General features: G+C 39.5%; 1 protein-coding gene across 1 annotated transcript in view; it reads right to left on the minus strand.

The window, feature by feature from the left end:
* Positions 1 to 1,533: 1,533 nt before the first annotated feature.
* The window catches only part of MED14 (mediator complex subunit 14), an 87,998-nt gene continuing 66,794 nt past the window's right edge, over positions 1,534 to 22,737 (minus strand). Inside the window, exons 24-31 of the mRNA XM_011942295.1 lie at positions 19,179 to 19,310; positions 16,805 to 16,987; positions 15,409 to 15,644; positions 11,600 to 11,779; positions 11,399 to 11,506; positions 6,911 to 7,036; positions 6,341 to 6,533; positions 1,534 to 3,849 (exon numbers count right to left, since the gene is read on the minus strand). Of these exons, the coding sequence (XP_011797685.1) occupies positions 3,776 to 3,849; positions 6,341 to 6,533; positions 6,911 to 7,036; positions 11,399 to 11,506; positions 11,600 to 11,779; positions 15,409 to 15,644; positions 16,805 to 16,987; positions 19,179 to 19,310 (1,232 nt within the window). The 3' untranslated portion in view covers positions 1,534 to 3,775. The remainder of the gene's footprint in view (positions 3,850 to 6,340; positions 6,534 to 6,910; positions 7,037 to 11,398; positions 11,507 to 11,599; positions 11,780 to 15,408; positions 15,645 to 16,804; positions 16,988 to 19,178; positions 19,311 to 22,737) is intronic.

Raw genomic sequence — 22,737 nt, forward strand, 5'->3', positions numbered from 1 at the left:
ACCGTGACCGCTGGCCGTGTGCCAAGCTGACCCAAAACTCAAAATCCCCCGCCACTGGACCACCTAGAAGGGGGCATTTGCCTGTTTAGGGCAACACATCATTTGGATTCTAGAAGGCTGCACATCTGAGCCAGATAAGGACATCCTGAAGCACCTAGCAAAGGTTAGACGGTAACTATCTAGTATTCTTGGTTATATGATAATTAGTGCTCCTTGCACATGGAAGTCTGATTTAAGTTCCAAAGAAGTGCCACAAAGGTCAGAAGGCATCGGGATTGTCAACTCCAAGTGACAAGTCAGGTCAGTTTTAGTTGTTTTTAGTGAGCTTTCTGAGCTTGGAAAACATGTCAAAATTGTGTGTAGTTAAAAGCCTCTGAGGAAAGAGTCCAAAACATTAAACTTTCCCCTGACTGTGGTTCACAGCAAAAATGTCCAGTGTGTAGAAGCACTAGCTCAGACTCAAACTGCCCCTTCTTAGCAGTTCGATCTTAAGCAACCTTAATTTGATCTCAGGCAAATTACATTTCTCTGGTCCTCCATTTAGTCATTTTTAAGAGGAGGATATCAATAACCTACCACATTGGGTTGCTGTGAGGATTAAATACACATTGAAATATTAAGCAAATGCCTAGCACATAGTAAGCTCTCAATAAATACTTGCTATTATTTTATGTTGACCTAAATATGCCCTTTCACCAATCAGTTATATTCTTGGGCAAGGTATTTTAACAAGTCACTGGTCACTTGGAAGTGGAGGCAACTTACAGAAAATTGTGAGCATACCATGGAGTTCCTGGAGTTGTGCAGCACAGTGCTGGTTGGCCTCTGCTAATTTTGTCTTAATAACCTCAATGCTAAATCCATCCTAAGTAAATTTAAATCACATCCTTAGACACAGTGTCCATTCTCAAACCAAATGAAAAATTCCACAAGAAACAACGAAATATACATTAACATTTTCCCTCTATGTCCCTTGAATGTAAGTTCTCTTAAAATTTTCTGTATACTGATTTTATATCAAGAACACGTGGATGATAAATATTAAGGTAAAATGTAACAGACATTTCTTTTGGGGGGAAAAAACTATGAAAGGAACAACTTTTTATATTGAAATTGGATCAGAATCCAGGGTAGCAAAGTTATAACTTCTTCAAGTTATCAAATTAACCACAGCCGAAAGAATGGCTGTTAGTATCCTTTGGCTGAACAGATTACCGTGTTAATTAGAACATAGTTATTAGTGGCTCTTAAATTCAAAGTCATATATATTTTAGTTTATGCTTGCGCTTAACTCAGTTAATTTTCAAACATAAGGTTCAGCTCCTGTTATTAACAACTTGACATGTTCTGTTGAAGCTCTCACTTTTCTTCTAATTCCAAAAGTACTTTTATACATTCTGAAATGGCATTTCAGCAGATGGAAAAGTGAAGGTGGCAAATCAGGACCAATTTCTTATTTCAAGGTTAAATTAATACTAAACCAGACTATTAACGAAAACATCTTCATCAAAATTAACTAGAGAGAGTTGGTAGTTCTCTGAAACTTTGTATAAATTTTATTTATTACTGGAAAATACTAAAATCACATTGAAAACACCTTAAAGTTAAGTCCCAACCCGATTATTAGAGAAAATCACTTGGGCATCCAGTCCCTTTGATCGAACCTGGGTAACAAAAGAGGCAAAAGACATTTGTGATGAAACTTACTATTCAAATGCTAAATGTTTTCAAGCTTTAATAAGGTATATATCAATTCCAAGTACCAAGCATAATATAAAAATTCAAATTCATGGGTTTACTCTTAATAAGCATCAAAAGCAAATTCTGTTCACTGAATCCTATCTTTTGATTGGCACAATGCATTCAGAGATGAGTTATAATTAGGAAAAAAGAGCGTCCACTGAATGCATCATGTGTAAAAATGCAATTAACATTTCAAAACCACATTAAAAGGGAAAATACCTAAAAAGTTAACTCTTAATAAAATTATTTGAAACAATATTATCCTGCAGATAAAAATACATTTCTTGTATATACATGTAGATTTCTACATGAAAGAAAAGATTCAGCTCCAAATAGAAAAGGGCTGACCCTTGATAAAGACAGATTGCCAAACTGATGTGATTACCACTGTAAGAACTAAAAACAGAAGGATAAAAAGGTTAAGTTAAAGGAAGGATAAAAGTTTAGTCAACTGCTCCTGAACAGTGGCAGAGCTGGGTGAGAAGTGGGAGATGAAGGCAGAAATAAGACAAAGAAGAAAGGCAAAGAAGGCCTCAACTCTGATTGAAAATGAGTGGAGAATCAAGCAAAGTTGAGAACAGATATGATATAGGTGCAGTGAGACACTTGAAACTAGAATTTGGTAGTTGATAGTTATAGAAGCTCAATTAAATCATCTTAAAAGTAGAATTAGACAAAGCATCTACATTTTAATGGAGAACCAGTATTACAGTGACCAGATAACTCGGCATGGTATTGTCATTTAAAAATTTTTCCTAAATACCATGAAGTTGGTAGAAGACCTTTGCATCAGATCATGTTCTTTGAAGCTGAAAAAAGTCCCTGACTGACTAGGAAAGACAGCACAGTGCTCCAAAAAGAAACCCTGCAGAGATGTATCAACACCAAAAACTCCATTTGACCCTGGACAGGCCCAGGATTCGGGATTCTTCAAAATGAGGGGAATGGACCAGGTTTCTTCCAAGCAAAATATTCTATCGTTTTGTTGACAATGAATTAAATTGAAATTGTTTAGAACAATCCCAATTTTGGTGGGGAAGGCAAGGAAGATAAGTTAAGCAAGATAAAGAAAGCTCACAGAAACTTCATGCAAGGGTACAGCATTAAAGTTCTTTGTTTCCTAATTAATGTTGTATGCAGAAGTATTCTGTAAACTAAATTTTCCTGATAGAAAAGTTCCCACATCCTCAACAAATGAGAATGATTGCATTATTTGGGATCTTTGATCAATATGAACCACGTACTGTCCCTTCTCAAAGACTAAGTTCCTTATTTTTCACCCAAATCCTATATATTGAAAGACAACTGAGGTGCTAAATGTTAACCACTAGTCAAGTTAGGAATGTCTGAAGAAAATATATTAACCTTGACATAAAGATGATGTTTTCAGTCAAATTTCAGACATGTATTATTATAAATTAATAACTGGCTCCATCCACCAGGTTAAAGATGAAGGAGGGCCGAAGATGTCTCTAGAGTTTATACACACAAGTGAGTGTCACTGTTCTGTTTTGTTTTTGACCTAGTTTTATTAAATATTGCTTCCTTGGGGTGTGTTTATAACAACTCCCAGAACATTTCATGTAAGGATTCAAAGCGGTCATATTAAAATACAGCTTCAATATAAAGTTTATCACAGTTTTACAGTATTCAAAAATGACAGACCTGCCTTAAAAAACAAAACAAAAACCAAAAAAGGACTATTACACCCAAAACATAACAATTAAATAAACAAGTTTGGCATTTTCATAACTTTATAGTATAAAACAGAATATTAAATTTATTACTGGCAAACGGACACTATTTATTTCCTTTGAAATGTGTCCCATTTAAACACACTATACAAGTTCATTATACAAAAGATTGATGATCATTTTGATGAAAGAAGTGCACCCTGAAAATTTTTGCCAGTTTAGAATATTTAGCTCTTAAAGTTTTTTTAAAAAGTCCTTTTCCTTTTTTAAATTGAAGGCTGAATTCAGATTTTTTGTTGTCTCATCTGTCAGCCTTCCTGGTTTAAAAACAATAGTGTCTATGGACGCCCACCAGGGGGCAGTGTAAGATTAGCCATTAAATCACGAACAGCTGCAAATATTGTGCATTCACCTGCAACAGAGAAAAATGGTCATTAGCTATTCGCAATACAGGTAAGATGATGTTAACACACCGGTGGGGGAAGGGGTAATTAAATCTAAAATTAGTAAGAACTTTAAAGATCAAAATAAAAGACAATTTTAACTGCCCAGATTATTGGGGATTAAGCTGTGGTGTTAAGTATCAGATTACATTTGTTTGGATTTTTTTTCTCAGGAGGAAACTTCGAGCAAGTCCCAGTTAGGTCTGAATTTAGGAAGATATGCCTAGAGTTTCTGTTTAGAAACAGTGTAGCATTAGATAAGCCTTTGAAGTTGGGCTTTAAGGCTATTGAGTACTTACGGGCATTTTGGATATCATAAAAACATCTAGTTTATATTTATGCATTAGTTATAACTTTGGTGGTATCTTTCAAACATTGCATTAAAGGCCAGATAAAAAATTTTTATGACAGCGCTGTCCAATAGAACTTTTTGTGATGATGGAAATGTTGTATAAGTGTGCTATGACTACTAAGCACTTGTAATATAGCTATTGTGACTGAGGAACTGAATTTAAAGTTTTATTTAATTTTAATTAAATTTAAGTAGCCACATGCTGGCTAGTGGCAGTTATACTGGACAGTGCAAGTCTCTGACATCTATTGGAGTTTTCTCCCAAAATTCAAGGAAATGGTCAACTTCCAGAGTTCAACATTAGAATCAATTATATACAAAAATGATTTTTCTTAAAAGCACTTCATCAGAAGAGAAGTGATGGGTGTGGGAAGTGGGGTGGGAGACTGAAGTATGGTGCACCAATAATCCAAAAACAAGATTTGTGGGTGGGGAGGGTGCTGGCAATTCATCCCCTCAACTTCCCCTTTGCTCAAAGAAACCAAATACTCTGCTTCTTGTAAATATTACAAGTATTAAAATATTATAAACCAAAAGCTGGATCCCTTCCTCTAGAGCATGGTCTAACACTGTATACAGTGGCTAAAAGTGGGAGAACTGAAGACCTCATGTGAACCATCGCCTTTCAGCAAAGGGCAGGATGTGCAGTGATCCTGTGCACATGAGAAGGTACAGAAAGAAAAGGAAATCCAAAGGTCTGCCCAGTCCAAGGGGGATAAAAAAGGAAAACACTTCCAAAATATCTCAACAATTTCTTAAAAGGAGAAGTGATATTGTTTTTTAAAAAACACATTTTCATTATTGATAGGCAGGAAAACTTGCTTGATCCCAATAGGATCAAAACATTTTCCTTTTAATTTTAAATTCCACAAGACATAATACATAAAAACACATAAGGTAATGACAGCCATCTTCTTGTGAAGGAATGGTGTTTATTATCAAGGTTCTACTGGACTGTTACTTTGAGAATTCTGATAGCTTTAAACTTTGATTCTTGAGGACCTATTTTTAGCTGAAAGAAGAGAGAAGTCAAAGGATGAAAGCAGAAAATTTTAAGAAGTAGAAGAAGTATTACAACAAAAGAAGCACACCCTTCTCTACTGCCCAGTGTATTCCTTATACACTAAAGTGAGAACTCGCCTGCATATCCAATGTGGGGAAACAAATAGTTAAATATATCATTTCTTTCCTGATTCCTAGTTCTAGAAAACTTTGGACACTGTAGTACCTAAAAATGTTTCAGAGAACAACTTTCCCTCATTTAAAAACATAATTGTTATTTAACTATTCTAAACAGAGAGATACAGAGAACTTCCTTAATATTACAAATAAGCAAATTTTAAATTTAAATTTCCTTAATATTAGAAATGAGCAAAATGGAAGAAAAGTTCTCTTGGCTGAGCTTTGTATTTCGCAACCCCAAATTTAGCACTGCCAGGAGTTACGTGTCAAGTGAAGGCTACTCCAGTATTGCAGGGACCTTGTTTATCTTTCTAGAAACATTCTGCTTTCCTCAGAAATGTTCAGTTTGAGAGCTTCATTGTGCACATGGTGAAAAGCTTCACTTGCACCCACCTGACACTTATATAAGAAGCCCAAAAAAGCAGTAATGCCATTTGTATCAGCTTTTATTCTTCACAAAACATTTAGAAGATACAGAACTTTTAATAATATTCTTCTATTCATGATTGAACCATGAAATATGAGAAACCAACATGCATTTCAACTTTGTGATGTACAGAGTGGCAGGTATTGATGGTAGGGCAGGAATTCACATCCATGGAAAGTTCTATCATCCTAACCTAGGTCTTTGTGGCAATGTGTACTATAAATACAAGCTTCTGGCATTAGCAACTGGGTCAGTCCCAATAGTAAGTAAATCACTAACAAAAAGTCCAGGCAGCAGAGAAATGGACAAAAATGAAGAACCAGTGAGAAAGGAAGAAAGCGACAGGCAGACATTAAGAGGGCCACACTAACCAGACCTCTACTGCAATGACTGGGTGGTAGAGTAGGTAAGGAGGGAGAAGAGAAGAGGAGAAAGGGGTGTCTCTCAAAAGAACTTTTATAACATCTATGCAATAAAATATTTTCTACTGGTCATGTACCTTGTCGTGGTGGATTCATCTCTGCAAACCTCTTCAGAATGTTGCTGACCATCATGGGAGCAGCAACAGAAGAGTTCTGCTGTCTGGGAATGTCTGCCTGCTGGGTTGTACCTGAAGCCATGTCATAAATGATTGGAACTATAATACTAACAGGTTCTTGGGGAGGGACCGATGTTTTCTGAGTTAGTTGAAGCTGTATACACACAACACACACAAAGAGAATAAAAACATCATAAAACATCTGTCTAAATGTATCAAAGGTACTATCATTTACTATACTTTCAGATTAAGATAAGCAAGCAAAAGAAAATTACACATGACAAGAAAAGTGACAAACAACTGAATATTATGGTTAAGATGCAACTGTACTACACAATTACCTGGTTCAATAAATTTCTGTTTATTACTAAAGGAACCAGGATGTCATGACATCTACGCTGACAATTAAGGAATCCTGGGCTCTATTTGGCAACAAAAGATAATTTATGCAGTTATCCAAAAGTTGCTCTATTATCACGTGGCTTTCTCCTCAGAAGCTCTGTACATGCACAGATGCTGGGTGGTACTTACAAAAAATAGCATTTTGGATTTCAGCACCACAGCAGGCGTCCCAGGAGGTGCAATTGGTGGTGCGCTGGGAGGGATCGTCAAGCAAAACTGAACATTCCATTTCAGCTGTGTTGCCTGGTCAGGGAACTGTTTGGAGGGGGAAAAAAATCAAGATAAAGGCATATAAACATTTAAAATCATATTCTACTAGGAAAGTCAGAGAGGTCAGAATTTTGTTTCATACCCAATTATTAACAGAACATAAAGTTGATAACCTACACTTTTTCAAAACAAATATATACATGAAGTTGCTAACTGAAAAGTCAAGTGTGGATTTACGTAAGATTTCCCCCTTCCTTCCCTCCCACTTCGTTAATTCCTAAGGCCTATGGATTCGGCTTCTGCAGTGTCTCTGACATCTGTTCCCTCCTCTCTATATTCATTGAGGCCACCATGTGCAGGGCTTTATTACTTCTCCTGTGCTCCCCTAACAGCTCTTTCCAGTGGCTGCGTCTTCCAGTCCATCTTATACCACCATCAGACATAGGGCCTACAACATGGTTCTACTCAAGCTCACAAATGCTCAGTGACATTTAGTGACATATGCTGTCCCCCTACCACCCACAACTGAGGACCAACACCTACCATTCGAGGCCCTTCTTAACTGTGCCAGTCTAGACTTCCCAGTCCTGTTTCCAACTCTTACCCTAAACAAACTAGTCAAACTGTGTGAAAGATTTTTAAATTATATCCATTGGTGCTTTTTTAGCCACATAAATATTTACTCCTTTTTCTTGCCTGTGCTTCTGCCTTCTCCATATTTGCCATCCATGGGACAGCAAAACCAACCCCTCAGATTTCTCCTCTTCAGCCTACTCAATGCGAAGATGACAAAGATGAAGACCTGTAGGAATAATCCCCTTTCACTTAAGGAAGAATAAATATATTTCTCTTCCTTAAAAAAAAAAAAAAAATTCAAATGGATCTCTTTTTGACATAAATAATGTTTCCTACAGCCTATTAGATCAGAAGCCAAATGTTGAGACTATTAGCAAAAGAATACTATTGCCCCAATATGTATAGTAAAACGCTAACTAAAAAACCAGTGAGGTAATTGAAGTTACTCAAATCAACACTAGAAACATTAAAATGAAAAGACCACTGTAAGATTGAAAAAATCTATCAGCTGCCATCTGGATTCCATTTATATAACTACATACTTTCACAGGAAAGAATTCAAAATCTCCCCATACAGAGAAGATTGATTATATGATAAATTAGCATCTGAAAAAGTTGGATCCATACCTCCTCACATTTGACACCAAAACAAAGTGAGACCCTGTTTCAAAATAAATAAATAAAAATAGATTAAAAAATTTAAATAATTAAAAAAAATGAATCCAAATGGTATTAGAAAAAAACTTTGGGAGGATTATTTCAAAATCTGGGAGTGAGAAGAATCTAACAATGATACAAAATCAGGAAAACTTAAAAACCAATATTGATACATTTACATTATTTAAAAGAAAATTTTGCATAGCTAAACCCACCAAAAGTCAAGTCAAAACAAAAATGAAAAACGAGGAAAAAATATTTACAATGAATATCCCAAGGGGCTAACTTCGCTAATGTACATACCCAATTCCTACAAATCAAAAGGCCTAAAAATCTACAAATCAGAAAGACCCAAAGTCTAAAGACTGATAAAACTGTTGACAAGGATGTGGGAAAAAGCCAGTACTCTCACTGGTGGTGGGAATATAAACTGGCATAACCTCTATGGAGAACAATTTGGCAAAATCTACCAAACTTACAATTATATATATCCTTCGACCCAGCAATTCTACAGGTATACTGGCACATCCATAAAAAGGCTCTTTATTGTGGCACTGTTTGTAACAGCAAAATATCAGAAGAAACCAAAATGGCCAACAAGTTGGGAGTACTTAGAAATTTTAATACATTCACCTAATGAAATACTAAGCTTTGTTAAACAACACAAAACAAAGACATCCTTTATATACTGATATGGAAAGATCTCCAAGATTTGTTCAGTGAATAAAGCAAGATGCTCCTCCATTTCAAGCAATACGCCAGGTTTGATATCCTGGACATCACATCCACCACAAACACTAAAAATATTGAGGGTGGAAAGGCATCTTTTTATTTTATTTTTTATTTTTTGAGACAGAGTCTTGCTCTGTCACCCGGGCTGGAGTGCAATGGTGTGATCTCGACTCACTGCAGCCTGTACCTTCTGGGTTCAAGTGATTCTCCTGCCTCAGCCTCCTGAGTAGCTGGGATTACAGGTGCCCATCACCATGCCTGGCTAATTCTTTGTACTTTTAGTAGAGATGGAGTTTCACCATGTTGGCCAGGCTGGTCACGAACTCCCGACCTCAGACGATCCCCCCACCTTGGCCTCCCAAAGTGCTGGGATTACAGACATGAGCCACCACACCCAGCCAAAAGGCATGTTTTTAAATGCTGTTATGCATTGAATTGCACACCTGAAAAAGACATGAATTCCTAACCCCCAGCACCCATGAATATGATCTTATCTGAAAACCGGGTCTTTGTAGATGTAATCAAATTAAGATGAGGTCATTAGAATGGTCCTTAATTCAATATGACTGTTGTCCTTTATAAGAACAGAAGAGACACAGGCAGAGACACACACAGAGAGAACACCATGTGATGACAGAGGCAGAGGTTGCAGTGATGAGTCTATAGCTAAGGAATACCAAAGACCGCTGGAACCACCTGAAGCTAAGAGAAACGCATGGAATAGATTCAACCCTAGAGTCCTCAGACAGCATGGCCCCGCTGACCCCTTGATTTAGGATTTATGGCCTCCAGAACTGTGAGATAATAAATTCCTATTGTTTTAAGCCACTCAGCTTGTGGTAATTTGTTGTGGCAGCCCTGGAAAACTAACACGAATGCAGACTGAGCTATGCAGAAACTAAGGGAAATCCCCAAAGGGCCAACAAACCAAGAACAGATATTCTGTGCTCTGAAGGCAGCTGCTGCCCATGGAGCATCCTGCTGTCTCTTACTTTGCACTTCAGATTGACTGATTGATTGATTTTTTTGGAGACGGAGTCTCACTCGGTCATCGAGGTTGTAGTGCAGTGGCATGATCTCAGCTCACTGCAACCTCTGCCTCCTGGGTTCAAGCGATTCTCTCGCCTCAGCCTCCCAAGTAGCTGGGACTACAGGCGTGTGCCACCATGCCTGGCTAATTTTTTTGCATTTTTAGTAGAGATGAGGTTTCACCATGTTGCCCAAGCTGGTCTGGAACTCCTGAGCTCAGGCAATCAGCCCGCTCCGGCCTCCCAAATTGCTAGGATTACAGGCGTGAGCCACGGTGCCCGGTCTTTTTTTTTTTTTTGAGACAGTCTCACTCCATCACCCAAGCTGGAGTGCAGTGGCGAGATCTCAGCTCACTGAAACCTCCGCCTCCCAGGTTCAAGCGATTTTTCTGCCTCAGCCTCCTGAGTAGCTGGGACTACAGGCCGTGCCACCATGCCTAGCTAATTTTTTTGTATTTTTAGTAGAGACAGGGTTTCACATTGCCCAGGCTGGTCTCAAGCTCCTGACCTCAGGCAATCTGCCTGCCTCAGCCTCCCAAAGTGCTAGGATTATAGGTGTGAGCCACCGTGTCCGGCCTGTACTTCAGTTTTAACAGCTATTCAGGACATAAAGTCTAGGACCAACAAAGGTGAGGAGTCAGATTTTTTTAAATTATATGTTATAAATTTATACATAAACCAGTTCATAATAAAAATGGAAAAAAGAACAAAACAGGATGTGTGAATATCATTTCATTTAAAATATTTACAAGAAGGCCACGCACGGTGGCTTACACCTGTAATCCCAGCACTTTGGGAGGCCAAGGTGGGTGGATCACTTGAGACCTGAAGTCTAAGACCAGCCTGAGCAACATGGTGAAACCCCGTCTCTACAAAAACAAAAACAACAACAACAAAAAAAGCCAGGCATGGTGGCATGCATCTGTAGTCCCAGCTATTCAGGAGGCTGAGGTGGGAGAATCACCTGAGCCCCAGAGGTTGAGACTGCAGTGAGCCGAGATCGCATCACTGCACTCCAGCCTGGGCATCGGAATGAGACCCTGTCTCAATCAATCAAAAGTTTATGAGAGCAATGCTATTTGCTTTAATGAATGGACCATCTCTGGAAGGAGAGGCAAGCCAGGGTAACTCTGGTTGGCCAGAAGACAGGTGGACAGGGATGGAGGGGACAGGGATAGCTAGACAGGAACTGATGGGAAATTTCTCACTATATTATCTTGTTTTAAATTCAAAAGATAAAACAGAAATGTGTTACCTACTCAAAGATAAATAAAATCTAAGTTAAAAATATTTAAGAATTTAAGAGAAAAATAGAAGAAACTATATAGATGGGTGAAAACCAATAAACACTGCTCCCACCAAGTCTAACCTCTTCAAACAAACCTTGCTGGAAATGTATATCTCTGTAACTTACCAGCTCCAGCTTCATAATGTGCACACAATCCCTCAGGATGTGTGTAGGAGCTCCTAATAGCTTGGTGAAGGCTATTAACGTATTAGCTTTAAATGGTGGTCCTGCAACCTACAGGGATAAATAAAGCAAGTTATTCTTCATTCTATATTAATGCTTCTGTTTCATTAATTATATTCAAATTATGCATTATTAAACACATACTCTTGTTTCAAAGAATTTCTCTAAAACTTGAAGTTCATCAGGTTTCCACTGTCCTGCATTTTCAGGTGTCACTTTTAGCTGAAGCGTTTGGTTGGTTTTGGGACTAAGGGCAACTCTGCATTTCAGTGCATCAGTCTTAAACATGATCACTCCGGGTTCATTGGAATTTATCAGCTGCAGCTGCAAAATAAGGACACATCAAATTAACATGTAAATCAAAGAGAAAATGAAGATGTTACTGAGAGAACTGTTCCAAAAGCAAAACCACTAAGTTGATACCTATTCCAAAACAAAGGCACCTACAGCATTCAGCATCAACTGCTGGCAACATTGCAAAAAGAAATGCAATCAGACATTATGTGCCTCTTGATGGAAGAACACAATTCTACCTATGAAGTATTCTTGCAAAACAACATCAAAAAACTTGAGCCTGAATTCATTCAGTAACTTGATCCAGAGGACTGACCAATGTGATAGAAAACATAGGGATCAAAAAAATATTCAATGATTCCAAATTGTATAAGGATGAAGAAGGAGAACTAGAGGGGGGAACCAAAACTTTGAACGGGACTTAGAAAAACTTATTTGAGTTCTGATTCAAAGTGTAAAAAATGAGACAACCTGGGAAATCTGGATATTAACTAGATATGTGGTGATAAAGAAATTTTTTTTTTAGGTATGAGAATGGTGCACTTTTTTTGTTTTAAGAGTCCATACCTTTTAGAGACACATGCAAAAATTTTTATGGAAGAAATTATGTCTGAAATTTGCTGTGAAAATCTGGGGGGAGGAGTTCTAGATGAAACAATACTGATATTAGTTAACTGTTGGAGGTGGGTGATGAGAATACAGAAGTTCATTATACTATTCTACTTCTGTATATGCTGAACATTTTCCACTATATATATATATATTTTTAAAGTGGCACATTAGAAAAAAAGAATACAGAGTACAATTACAAAAGGTTAGATCTGGATTAGGCTCTTATTTTAGCCCAGGGGTTGACAAACTTTTTCTGTAAAGTGTTATATAGAAAAAGTTGCAGGTTTTATGCACTATATGGTCTCTGTCACAACTATTCAATGTTGTCATAACAGCTGAAAGCAGCTATAGACAATACATAAATGAACAGGTGTGGCTGTGTTCCAATAAAACTTTATTTACAAAAACAGGTAGTGAGAAGGACATAGCAACCAGGGGCCATAGTTTATTGACCCCTGTTTTAGCAGAGTATGTTGATTATGCAGCTGAGCAAAATGAGGTCAAAGAGCTGAAAGCTTACATAGATAGTAAGTGGCATAGCTGACGCTAGATCCCAGGTCTGATGATAACCATTTTGCGTGCTAATTTTACTTTATTTTATTATTTTTCTCTTTTTTCTTTTGAATGCTAATTTATTCAAAAACGTTTCCGTACCAAATCTTAGTATGAAGGTTGCAAAATGGCTTCACATATATTTTAAACATTCATCATTTTTAATTCTTTTTTTATTTGAGACGGAGTCTTGCTCTGTTGCCCAGGCTGGAGTGCAGTGTCACGATCTCAGCTCACTGCAACCTCTGCCTCCCAGGTTCAAGCGATTCTCCTGCCTCAGTCTCCCAAGTAGCTGGAATTACAGGCATGTGCCACCACGCCCAGATAATTTTTGTTTTTGTTTGTTTGTTTTGAGAGAGAGTCTCTCTCTGCCTGCTCAGGTTGGAGTGCAGTGGCACAATCTCAGCTCGCTGCAACCTCTGCTTCCCGGGTTCAAATGATTCTTATGACTCAGCCACCCAAGTAGCTGGGATTATAGGCGTGTGCCACCACACCTGGCTAATTTTTGTATTTCTAGTGGAGATGGGGTTTCACCATGTTAGCCAGGCTGGTCTCGAACTCCTGGGCTCAAGTGATCTGCCTGCCTCGGCCTCCCAAAGTGCTGGGATTACAGGCATGAGTCACCGTGCCTGGTCTTGTATTTTCAGTAGAGGTGGGGTGTTGCCATGTTGGCCAGGCTGGTCTCAAACTCCTGACCTCAAGTGATCTGCCCGCCTCGGTCTCCCAAAGTGCTGGGATTACAGGCATGAGCCACCGTGCCCAGCCTAAACATTCACCATTTTGACTACCTCATTAATACATGTATCTACCAATAATAACAGTAATTATAAATAATGAAAATGTGAAGACATTATATTAAGGGCTTTACATGAAATATCTCAAATTCCCACAACTGTTATCAGTTAGGTAAATACTATTATCTGAAGTAATTTGCCCAAACACACATTAGCAGGTAGTATGGCTGGCTACAAACCCAGGCAGCCTGACTCTAGAACTGGTGCTCTCAATTATAAATTATCTCCTGGCCGGGCGCGGTGGCTCAAGCCTGTAATCCCAGCACTTTGGGAGGCCGAGACGGGCGGATCACGAGGTCAGGAGATCGAGACCATCCTGGCTAACACGGTGAAACCCCGTCTCTACTAAAAACTACAAAAAACTAGCCTGGCGACGTGGGGGCGCCTGTAGTCCCAGCTACTCGGGAGGCTGAGGCAGGAGAATGGCGTGAACCCAGGAGGCGGAGCTTGCAGTGAGCTGAGATCCGGCCACAGCACTCCAGCCTGAGTGACAGAGTGAGACTTCGTCTCAAAAAAAAATAAATAAATAAATAAATAAATTATCTCCTAAGGCTTTATCACCATAGGATAAGTTAGAAGTCTTCTTTCTTTTTTTTTTTTTTGAAGTCTTTTTTCTACAAGAGTTTTTAAAAATTCAATTGTTTATTTATTTATTTATTTGTTTATTTATGAGACAGAGTCTCGCTCTGTTGCCCAGGCTGGAGTGCACTGGCGCGATCTCGGCTCACTGCAACCTCCGCCTCCCGGGTTCAAGCAATTCTGCCTCAGCCTCCCATATAGCTGGGATTACAGGTGCACACCACCATGCATGGTGAATTTTTGTATTTTTTAGAAGAGACGGGGTTTCATCATGTTGCCCAGGCTGGTCTTGAACTCCTGACCTCAAGAGATCTGCCCACGTCAGCCTCTCAAAGTGCTGGGATTACAGGGTGAGCCACCGTGCCTGTCCTGTTTATGTATTTTAAAAGAAGCTTTTGTCCTTGTAACCATAAATAATTTTAAATTTTTTTTCTATTTTTATTTTTTTAGAGACAGGGTCTTACTTGATCACCTAGGATACAATGCAGCAGCATGATCACAGCTCACTGTAACCTGGAACTCCTGGTCTCAAGCAATCCTCCTGCCTCAACTTCCCAAGTAGCTAGGACTACAGGTGCATGCCTGATAATTTTTTTAATTTTTTGTAGAGAGAGAGTCTTGCTATATTGCCTAGGGTGGTCTGGAACACTTGGGCTCAGTGATCCTGCCTCAGCATTCCAAAGTGCTGGGATTATAGGTCTAAGCCACCACATCCAGCCAATTATTTTATTTCCATAAAGACTCAGATTCAAAATCAGTCTGCCTGCACGGGCACTCCAGAAGGCAAATAATTACTGGTATGCTATTCTCTGCAAGGCCAGATCCTGTGCGCACTGGTCCTGTGTGCTGCAGAGACCTATCTCCAGGTTCATGTTAGCCACATAACATAGAAGCCACAGCACAGCAAACAGTATAATGCAGAAATATGTTAACGTAAGAATGGAAAAGAAAATAATGGAGTCCATTTTTAATGCCAGTTTAGGGTGAAAAGCATAATTCTAACGAGCTTGTTAAAGGAGGGAAGGTGAAGGAATGTCACGTTAGTTCAGATCCTATCCTGCAGGACAACTGAGCATTTTACCCTTAACAATCACCACTTAGAAGGTCACTAGGTACCCATACCGTTTCTTGTTGAATAATTCTTTGAAGATGTCGTCTCATGATGACTGATCCAAGGAATCTCTCAAGTGGAGAACAAAGGTAACTACCTGCCAGACCAGGCACAAGGCCTGGCGTTGGAGAGGGCAGCAGTAAAATGTTCAAGGCACTGTGAGTGAGGATGGTAGGTATGGATGCCGCCCAAGAGCGCTGAGGTAGTTTACGAGGTGGAGGCATGTTTGTTGGCATTGTTTGAGAACCTTTTGGAAAGGAAAACATGTTATGTCATTTACAAATACATACTATCTCACTGCTTCCTGTTTTGCCTTCATCACAAATCTTTGATGTTCTAAATCATTCTGTACTGGTGCAGTTACTCCTTGTGGTGTAACAATCGTATATTAACAACCTGTTAGCAAAAATGGCCACTATTTTTCTCTTTCTTGTATCCAGGCCCCTTGCAATGTGACTTTGCAGCAACTCCTTTAAGGGGTGAACTCTATTTCTCCACCTGAAACCTGGCTGGCCTAGTGACTTGCTTCTGACCAACAGAATGTGGTGGAAGTGACACTGGGCTAGTCATAGGCCTCAGCTTCTACTCCCTGCCTTAAAATCCTGTTGAGCCACCATGTGAACAAGCCTCAGATCAAGTGTGAAACCACACAAAGCAGAGCGAAACCTTGCCATCTGAGGCCATCTTAGATCAGCTAGTCCCAAACGAACCCAGCAGCTGACTACAGACATGAGTGAGCTGCCCAGCAGAGCCTGAAAGATTCACTCAGCTGTGCTCAGCCTAAACTGCCCACCTGCAGAATTGTGAACCAATATATAACAATCATATATTGTTTTAAGCCACTAAATGTTAGGTAGCAAAAGCTAACCAATAAATGTATATAATTCTCTTCTGTGTTAATATGTGTGATATTGTGAAATATATATTTGGTCTTTGTCCTAGCTCCTGGCATACAAATCCTAAAATTTTTGGAATCTTCAAAGTGGTTAAGTGTCCTTTTGTATGCTAATGAGATGGCTGATGGCTGGCAGCCCCTAGATAGCTTCAGGAAGGGGGCTGATCATAGGAAAGACAAGGCACGATTAGAGGGTTGGTAGTTTCAGCCCCATCCCCAAAGTTGATCACCAGTGGCCAGTGATTTAATCAATAATGCCTACGTGATGAAACTTCCATAAAAACCCAAAACGACAGAGTTTGGAGAACTTCCAGATAGCCAAACATGTGGAGGCTCACAGAGGGCATGGAAACTCCACTCCCCTTATGCATCTCTTCATCATGATCCTTTGTAATATCCTTTAAGTATCCTCTCTCAAAAAGTAAGTCATGACTTTCAAATGTGAGGATGCAACAAAATACGTCACTTTGAGTTATACTAAAAAAGAACATAAAAATGTTGATGATACTCACTTGTTCCAGCTCGAGGGGAATGAGAAGCATCTGGAACCGGAGAATGTAGTGAGGGGTTGGCTGGTGACATTCCAGGCATGCGTGCTGCTGGTGAGGGGCCGGACACTTGAGGAGATCCTGGCCAGTTCCCGGCTCGTCCACTTGGTGACACCATAGTGTATGGGGAACTAGGGTCAAGAGTTCCTATAAAAAAGGTAAACAAATGATTCTCAAAACCTATATTTTAATAACTGAAAATTACTTGACAGCATTCAAATCTTTTACATAGTAATAATTTTATTTTTTCTTCCAATAAGATGTTTCACTGAAGCTTGATGTGTGTTAACATGTCATGACTGAATCTCTATTTTGTGTAAGGTACTTTTTAACATGATACAAAAATTAGAAAAATATAAAGATAGAGAGAGGATAAAATTTACCTTCACACAAGCTTCAATGTATGTAACATATAACAATGTATGCTACTATATGCATGAAAATATTAAGCAAACAATCTCAGAGTTCCTTTAAAGGCAGAAATATATTTTTAAACCAACTTCGACAAACTATATTTTCATTCTACTCAAAGTAGAATGAGGAGAAGGAAATTTTCCATATTCTTTATTTAGGCTACGTTGACTAAGAAATGAACCAAGACTCAAGTTTTGAAAGCAGTGACTTCCTGAACAATCTGATATTTAAATTTCATCCTCCATTGGTATCCACAAAGATATTCAAAAATAAAAAATAAATAAATAAATTTCATCCTCCAGATACCTTCAACATATTATTTATATCCCTCTGTAACCAAATGACAAACTGAAAAAATACTTTTACCATGTATATGTCAGAGACTAAATGGTCTTTACTTAAGTCTTACAAATGGGTAAGAAAAAACACAAGAACATAGGTAAAGCATATATAACTGGGAGGTATAAAATACGAAACACTAAAGACCAGCCAGGCATGGTGGCTCACACTTGTAATCCCAGCACTTTGGAAGGCTGAGGTGGGTGGATTGCTTGAGTCCAGGAGTTCGAGACCAGCCCGGGCAACACGGCAAAACCCCATCTCTACAAAAAAAAAAAAAAAACACACACAAAAACTAGCCAGGCGTGGTGGTGCACATCTGTAGTCCCAGCTACTTTGCTGGGGAGGGGATTGAGGCAGGAGGATCACTTGAACTTGAGAAGCCGAGGTTGCAGTGTGCTGAGATTGCACCACTGCACTCCAGCCTGGGTAACAGAGAGAGACCCTGTCTTAAAAAAAAAAAAAAAAAAAAAGAAACACATTAAACAATAAGATACCATTTTTCACCTATCAAAATGGCCAAGGTCTTTAAAATATGTAATACTCCCTGCTGGCAATGATGCAGGATAACAGACATTCTTGTATGATGGTATGGGAAACTGGTATAGCCTTTCAGATGAGCAGTTAGCAATATGTTTCGAAAGCTTTAGAATTTCTCAAACCCCTTGATACAACAATTCCATTTCTGGAACTTAAGGAAACAATCATGGATATGAGCACAGATGGCACCATTTTTAATTGTGAAAAAAATGGCAACATTCTAAACATATAACAATAGGAGAGCAGTTAAGTCATGGTACACCCTGACAAGGGGATATTATTACGCCATATGGTATGATGATGTGACAGAAATGTTCCCACAAATATTAATAGCAAAAACTAAAATCCCAGGTGCTATACAGCTTAAAAACTGAGGAACCTGTTTATGTTCTATGGTATCATACTCATGATATATTAAGTGAAAAAAGGCACTGAACACTGTAAAGTATGCTGTCGTGTGTGTAAAGGAGAGGGGAAAGAACACTTGCATGTATTTGCTTGTGTATGCATGAAACAGCTCTGCAAGAATATCTACATGTTTCTGGGAAGAGGAACTAGGTGGTTGGTGGAATAAAAAGGAAACATTTCACTGACTCCTGGTTCTGGTTCTATTTTTTATCTAGTTGAATCAATTCAAAATAAAACTTTTTAGTTAAAAAGTTAAAAAATTCAAGTCTCAAAACAATTCCTATGTTACGGTACCCACTATAGGGGGGCAAGGGCAGGTATTTGAAGGGGGAGACAAGCAGCTGGGTGGAGCAAGCGAGAATAACAGAAACGTGAGAGGGCAGGCAAGCAGGGCATGTGACAGGAAGGGCAAGGCAGAGCAACAGAGACAGCAAGGGAGAGTCCAAGTCAGAGACAAACTCACTGGTCATTACCTCTGTGTGGTGGAATTAGATAAATTTGATTCTTTTTGCTCGAGCAATATTTTTGCTATTTCCTCAAAAAACAAGTATTAATTTTGCAATGAAAAAATTTACTCAACAAAAATTATTTTCACATCAAGCTCTTATGCTATATCGATTTCCATGTATGGACTCACCATGTGGACTAGCAAAACTGGCCCCTGGTCCTATTGAGATTCCATGCGAGGATGGGGGAGGAGTTGGAACAAATGACGCTGGTGATGGGGCTCTCAAAGCCCCACTTGGGGAGCTGGCAGCGTGCAGATTTCCTAATAAAGGAAAATAATTATAGATAATCTTGCCGGACACATTTTATGTCCTGTCCAAGGACCCCAAGTTAAAAATCTCTCTACAAACTAAAGAAATGAGTAGTATAGCTCCCATATATATAACACAGAGAAAAACTGGCAAGATTTCATTATCGAAGGAGAGTGTTCAATTCCATGGGCCCAAATTCTAGCTCTTATATTGACTGATTAAAAAGCCAGTGTACTTTTTGTTCAGTTATTCATTCAACAAGAAGGCCTGAATGCCGACTTCATGCCAAGCACTGTTTTAGGCATTGGGGATGCAGCAGTTAACGAGAGAGATAAAAATTCCTGCCCTCACAAATCTTATATTCTAACAGAATGAGAAAGACAAGTATCTGTCAGGTAAGTGCTATGGAAAAAAATACAACAGGGTAAGGGGACAATATCGTGTAGTGAAGGAGGTGGGTATTGTTCCTTACATATAGCAATCAGAAAAGATCTCTCTAAGGAAAGGGGCATGTGAGCTGACACATGAAGACAGGATAAGGCATGAGGATACCCAGGGGATGAGATATTCCAGCCAAACATAGAGCTAGTGCAAATGCCCCAAAGGTGGAAGCAGTTATAAATAACAGGGAGGAAGCCAGTGTGGCAAGAACAGAGTGAACGAGGTGGGCAGTGGGAAGAGAGGACACCAGAGAGGTTGGAGGAAGAGGGGTGGGTCCCAGATCACATGGGGACTTGTGGGCCACTCTAAGGACTTAGGGTTTACCCTGAATGAGTGGGAATCCAATGCAGAGTTTGGAGCAGAAATCATGGACGAACTTCTGTCCCAGAAGGATCACTCTAGCTGCTGTGGGACAGACTATAGAGCAAGGGTAGGGGTAGGGACAGGAAAACCAGTTAGAAATGACTGCAATAATTCAGGTGAGAGAGGACTAGTGGCTTGGGTAAAGGTGACAGACTATGGTAGTGAAAAGTGGTTGGATTCTTGGTAAATTCTGAAAATCAAGCTGACAGTATTTGGTAAATGACTGAACATGGGTATGAAAGAGACGTCCAGCATGACTCGAAGAGCTTCAGCCCAAGTAGCAGGAAGGAAGGGCCTGCCATTTACTGAGCTGGGGTGTCTGTGGGAAGAGGAGCACTGGGATAGTGAAGAGATCCTGAGTTTAGTTTCAGCCATGCTGAGTTTCAGGTATCCACCAGACATTATATGGGAATTATGCCGAATAGACAGTTAGAAAATACAATACAAGGCCGGGTGTGGTGACTCACGCCTGTAATCCCAGCACTTTGGGAGGGTGAAGCGGGCAGATCACCTGAGGTCAGGAGTTTGAGACCATCCTGGTCAACATGGCGAAACCCCGTCTCTACTAAAAATACAATCATTAGCCAGGCACAGTGGCGCGTGCCTGTAATTCCAGCTACTCAGGAGAGTGAGGCGGGAGAATTACTCGAACCCAGAAGGCGGAGGTTGCAGCAAGATGAGATTGCTCCATTGCACTCTAGCCTGGATGACAGAGCAAGACTCTGTCTCCAAAAAAAAAAGAAAGAAAAAAGAAAATACAATACTAGACTTACGGAGAGACTGAGATTGGAGATATAAAAAACAGGCAAACGTTAACTTATTTAAAGCCACAGGACTAGTTTTAATTTAGGATTATGAAAGGGTGAACTATGGCTACCAAAACTATGAATAAATGCAACATTTAAACACTTGCTACATTATCATAATTACCTTTAATATCAGCATGTTTCAAATTTCTACTATAGCAGTCCCCGCCTTATCCACAGGGGATATGTTCCAAGACCCCCAGTGGATGCCTGAAACCTCAGAGTATTGAAACCTGTTTTTATCCTACACACATATATGATAAAGTTTAATTAACAAATTAAGCACAGTAAAAAATTAACAATAACAGTAAAATAGAACACTCTTAGCAGTATATTATAATAAAAGTTATGTGAATACGGTACCTCTCTGTCTCTAAATATCTTATTGTACTATACTTGCCCATTTTTGGTCCTCAGTTGACCTCAGGCAACTAAAACCTCGAGAGCGATAAGGCGGGGGGAACTGTACTATGTGAGATAATTTCATATTTTTGTGTTCTGTAATACCTAAAGCACTGTCTTACTTTCAGTCAGTATGTTGATCAACTTGACCAACCTTTAAGTGTTTATGTTTACTTATTTAGCTGTATCATCTGGACAAGCGACCTAACTTCTCCATGTCTCAGTTTTCCTCCATAAAATGGGAATAATAATAGGACCTACACCACAGGTTTGCTGTGAGGATTAAACGGGTAAAGTGCTTAGACTAGGGCTTGGCACATAGTAAGCACTATATATACTTGTCTACTACTATAATTATTTCAAAATATTTTTCCCTTCCTACTATATAAAAACAATGTCAACTCCTATCCTAGAAACACACTCCCCTGGGGTTCTACAATCCTGTTTCTCCTGTTTTGCCTACTTCCTCCCTAGCTGCTACTTCCCTACTGACCACTGGTATTCCTAGGGCTGGACTCAACTACCCACTTGGGCTTCAATGACCCTAGACATGACAACAACTTCCAAGTCTTCATCTGCGGCCCAACCATCTCTGATGAGCCATAGGCTCATACAGCCAACTGCCTACTGGACATCTTGACTTAGGAATCTCTGGGGATTTGCAAAATCAACAGGTTCAAGAGAATGCCCTGCTCCTTTCTCTGTGAAATCTGCCCATCCACCACTCTTGTCACTTTCAGTTGTATAAATTTAACCCAGACTAAAATCCAACAATGGCTTCCTATTTACCCACATAATAAAGGCCAAAATTTTGAACGGAGCCCTGTCTCTCCACACACCAGCCATTTGGAAGAGTCTACCATCTTCTGGGAGTTCAGACTCCACACACCCTGCACAGTCTGCCTGAGATATCCTCCTCGTCCATGTCCCTGCACCTGGGTAACTCTGACCCACCCTTCAAGTCTCAGCTTAACCAGCGTCGAAAGGAGGGAGGCAAACAAGGCATCCCCAAGAAACAAACAATTGAACCCCTCCTTATCGAATGCTCTTTCAGAAGCCCAAGTGACCCTTTTTGTAACACTCATCATACTTGGCATTACAGATGAAGACTGTTTATCTAGGAATCTAAGCAGAGGAAGCACACCCCACCCCCCAAATAAAAGTGAATTTAAAGATTTAAAAAATGAGGATCTATTTTTTTAAAACGACACCACTGAAGTAATGTGAAGAACAATATGAGTGGCTAAGTGTAAGACATGGTAGGGGTGGGATCTGCCAGGGTGCGAGTGCCTAGGCAGTGCGGGATATCGAGCAGCCCAATCTGGGCAACAGAAGCACACCCCACCCCCCAAATAAAAGTGAATTTAAAGATTTAAAAAATGAGGATCTATTTTTTTAAAACGACACCACTGAAGTAATGTGAAGA

This window comes from Colobus angolensis, unplaced genomic scaffold, assembly GCF_000951035.1.
Source record: "Colobus angolensis palliatus isolate OR3802 unplaced genomic scaffold, Cang.pa_1.0 Scaffold103, whole genome shotgun sequence".
NCBI classification, from domain to species: Eukaryota; Metazoa; Chordata; class Mammalia; order Primates; family Cercopithecidae; genus Colobus; species Colobus angolensis.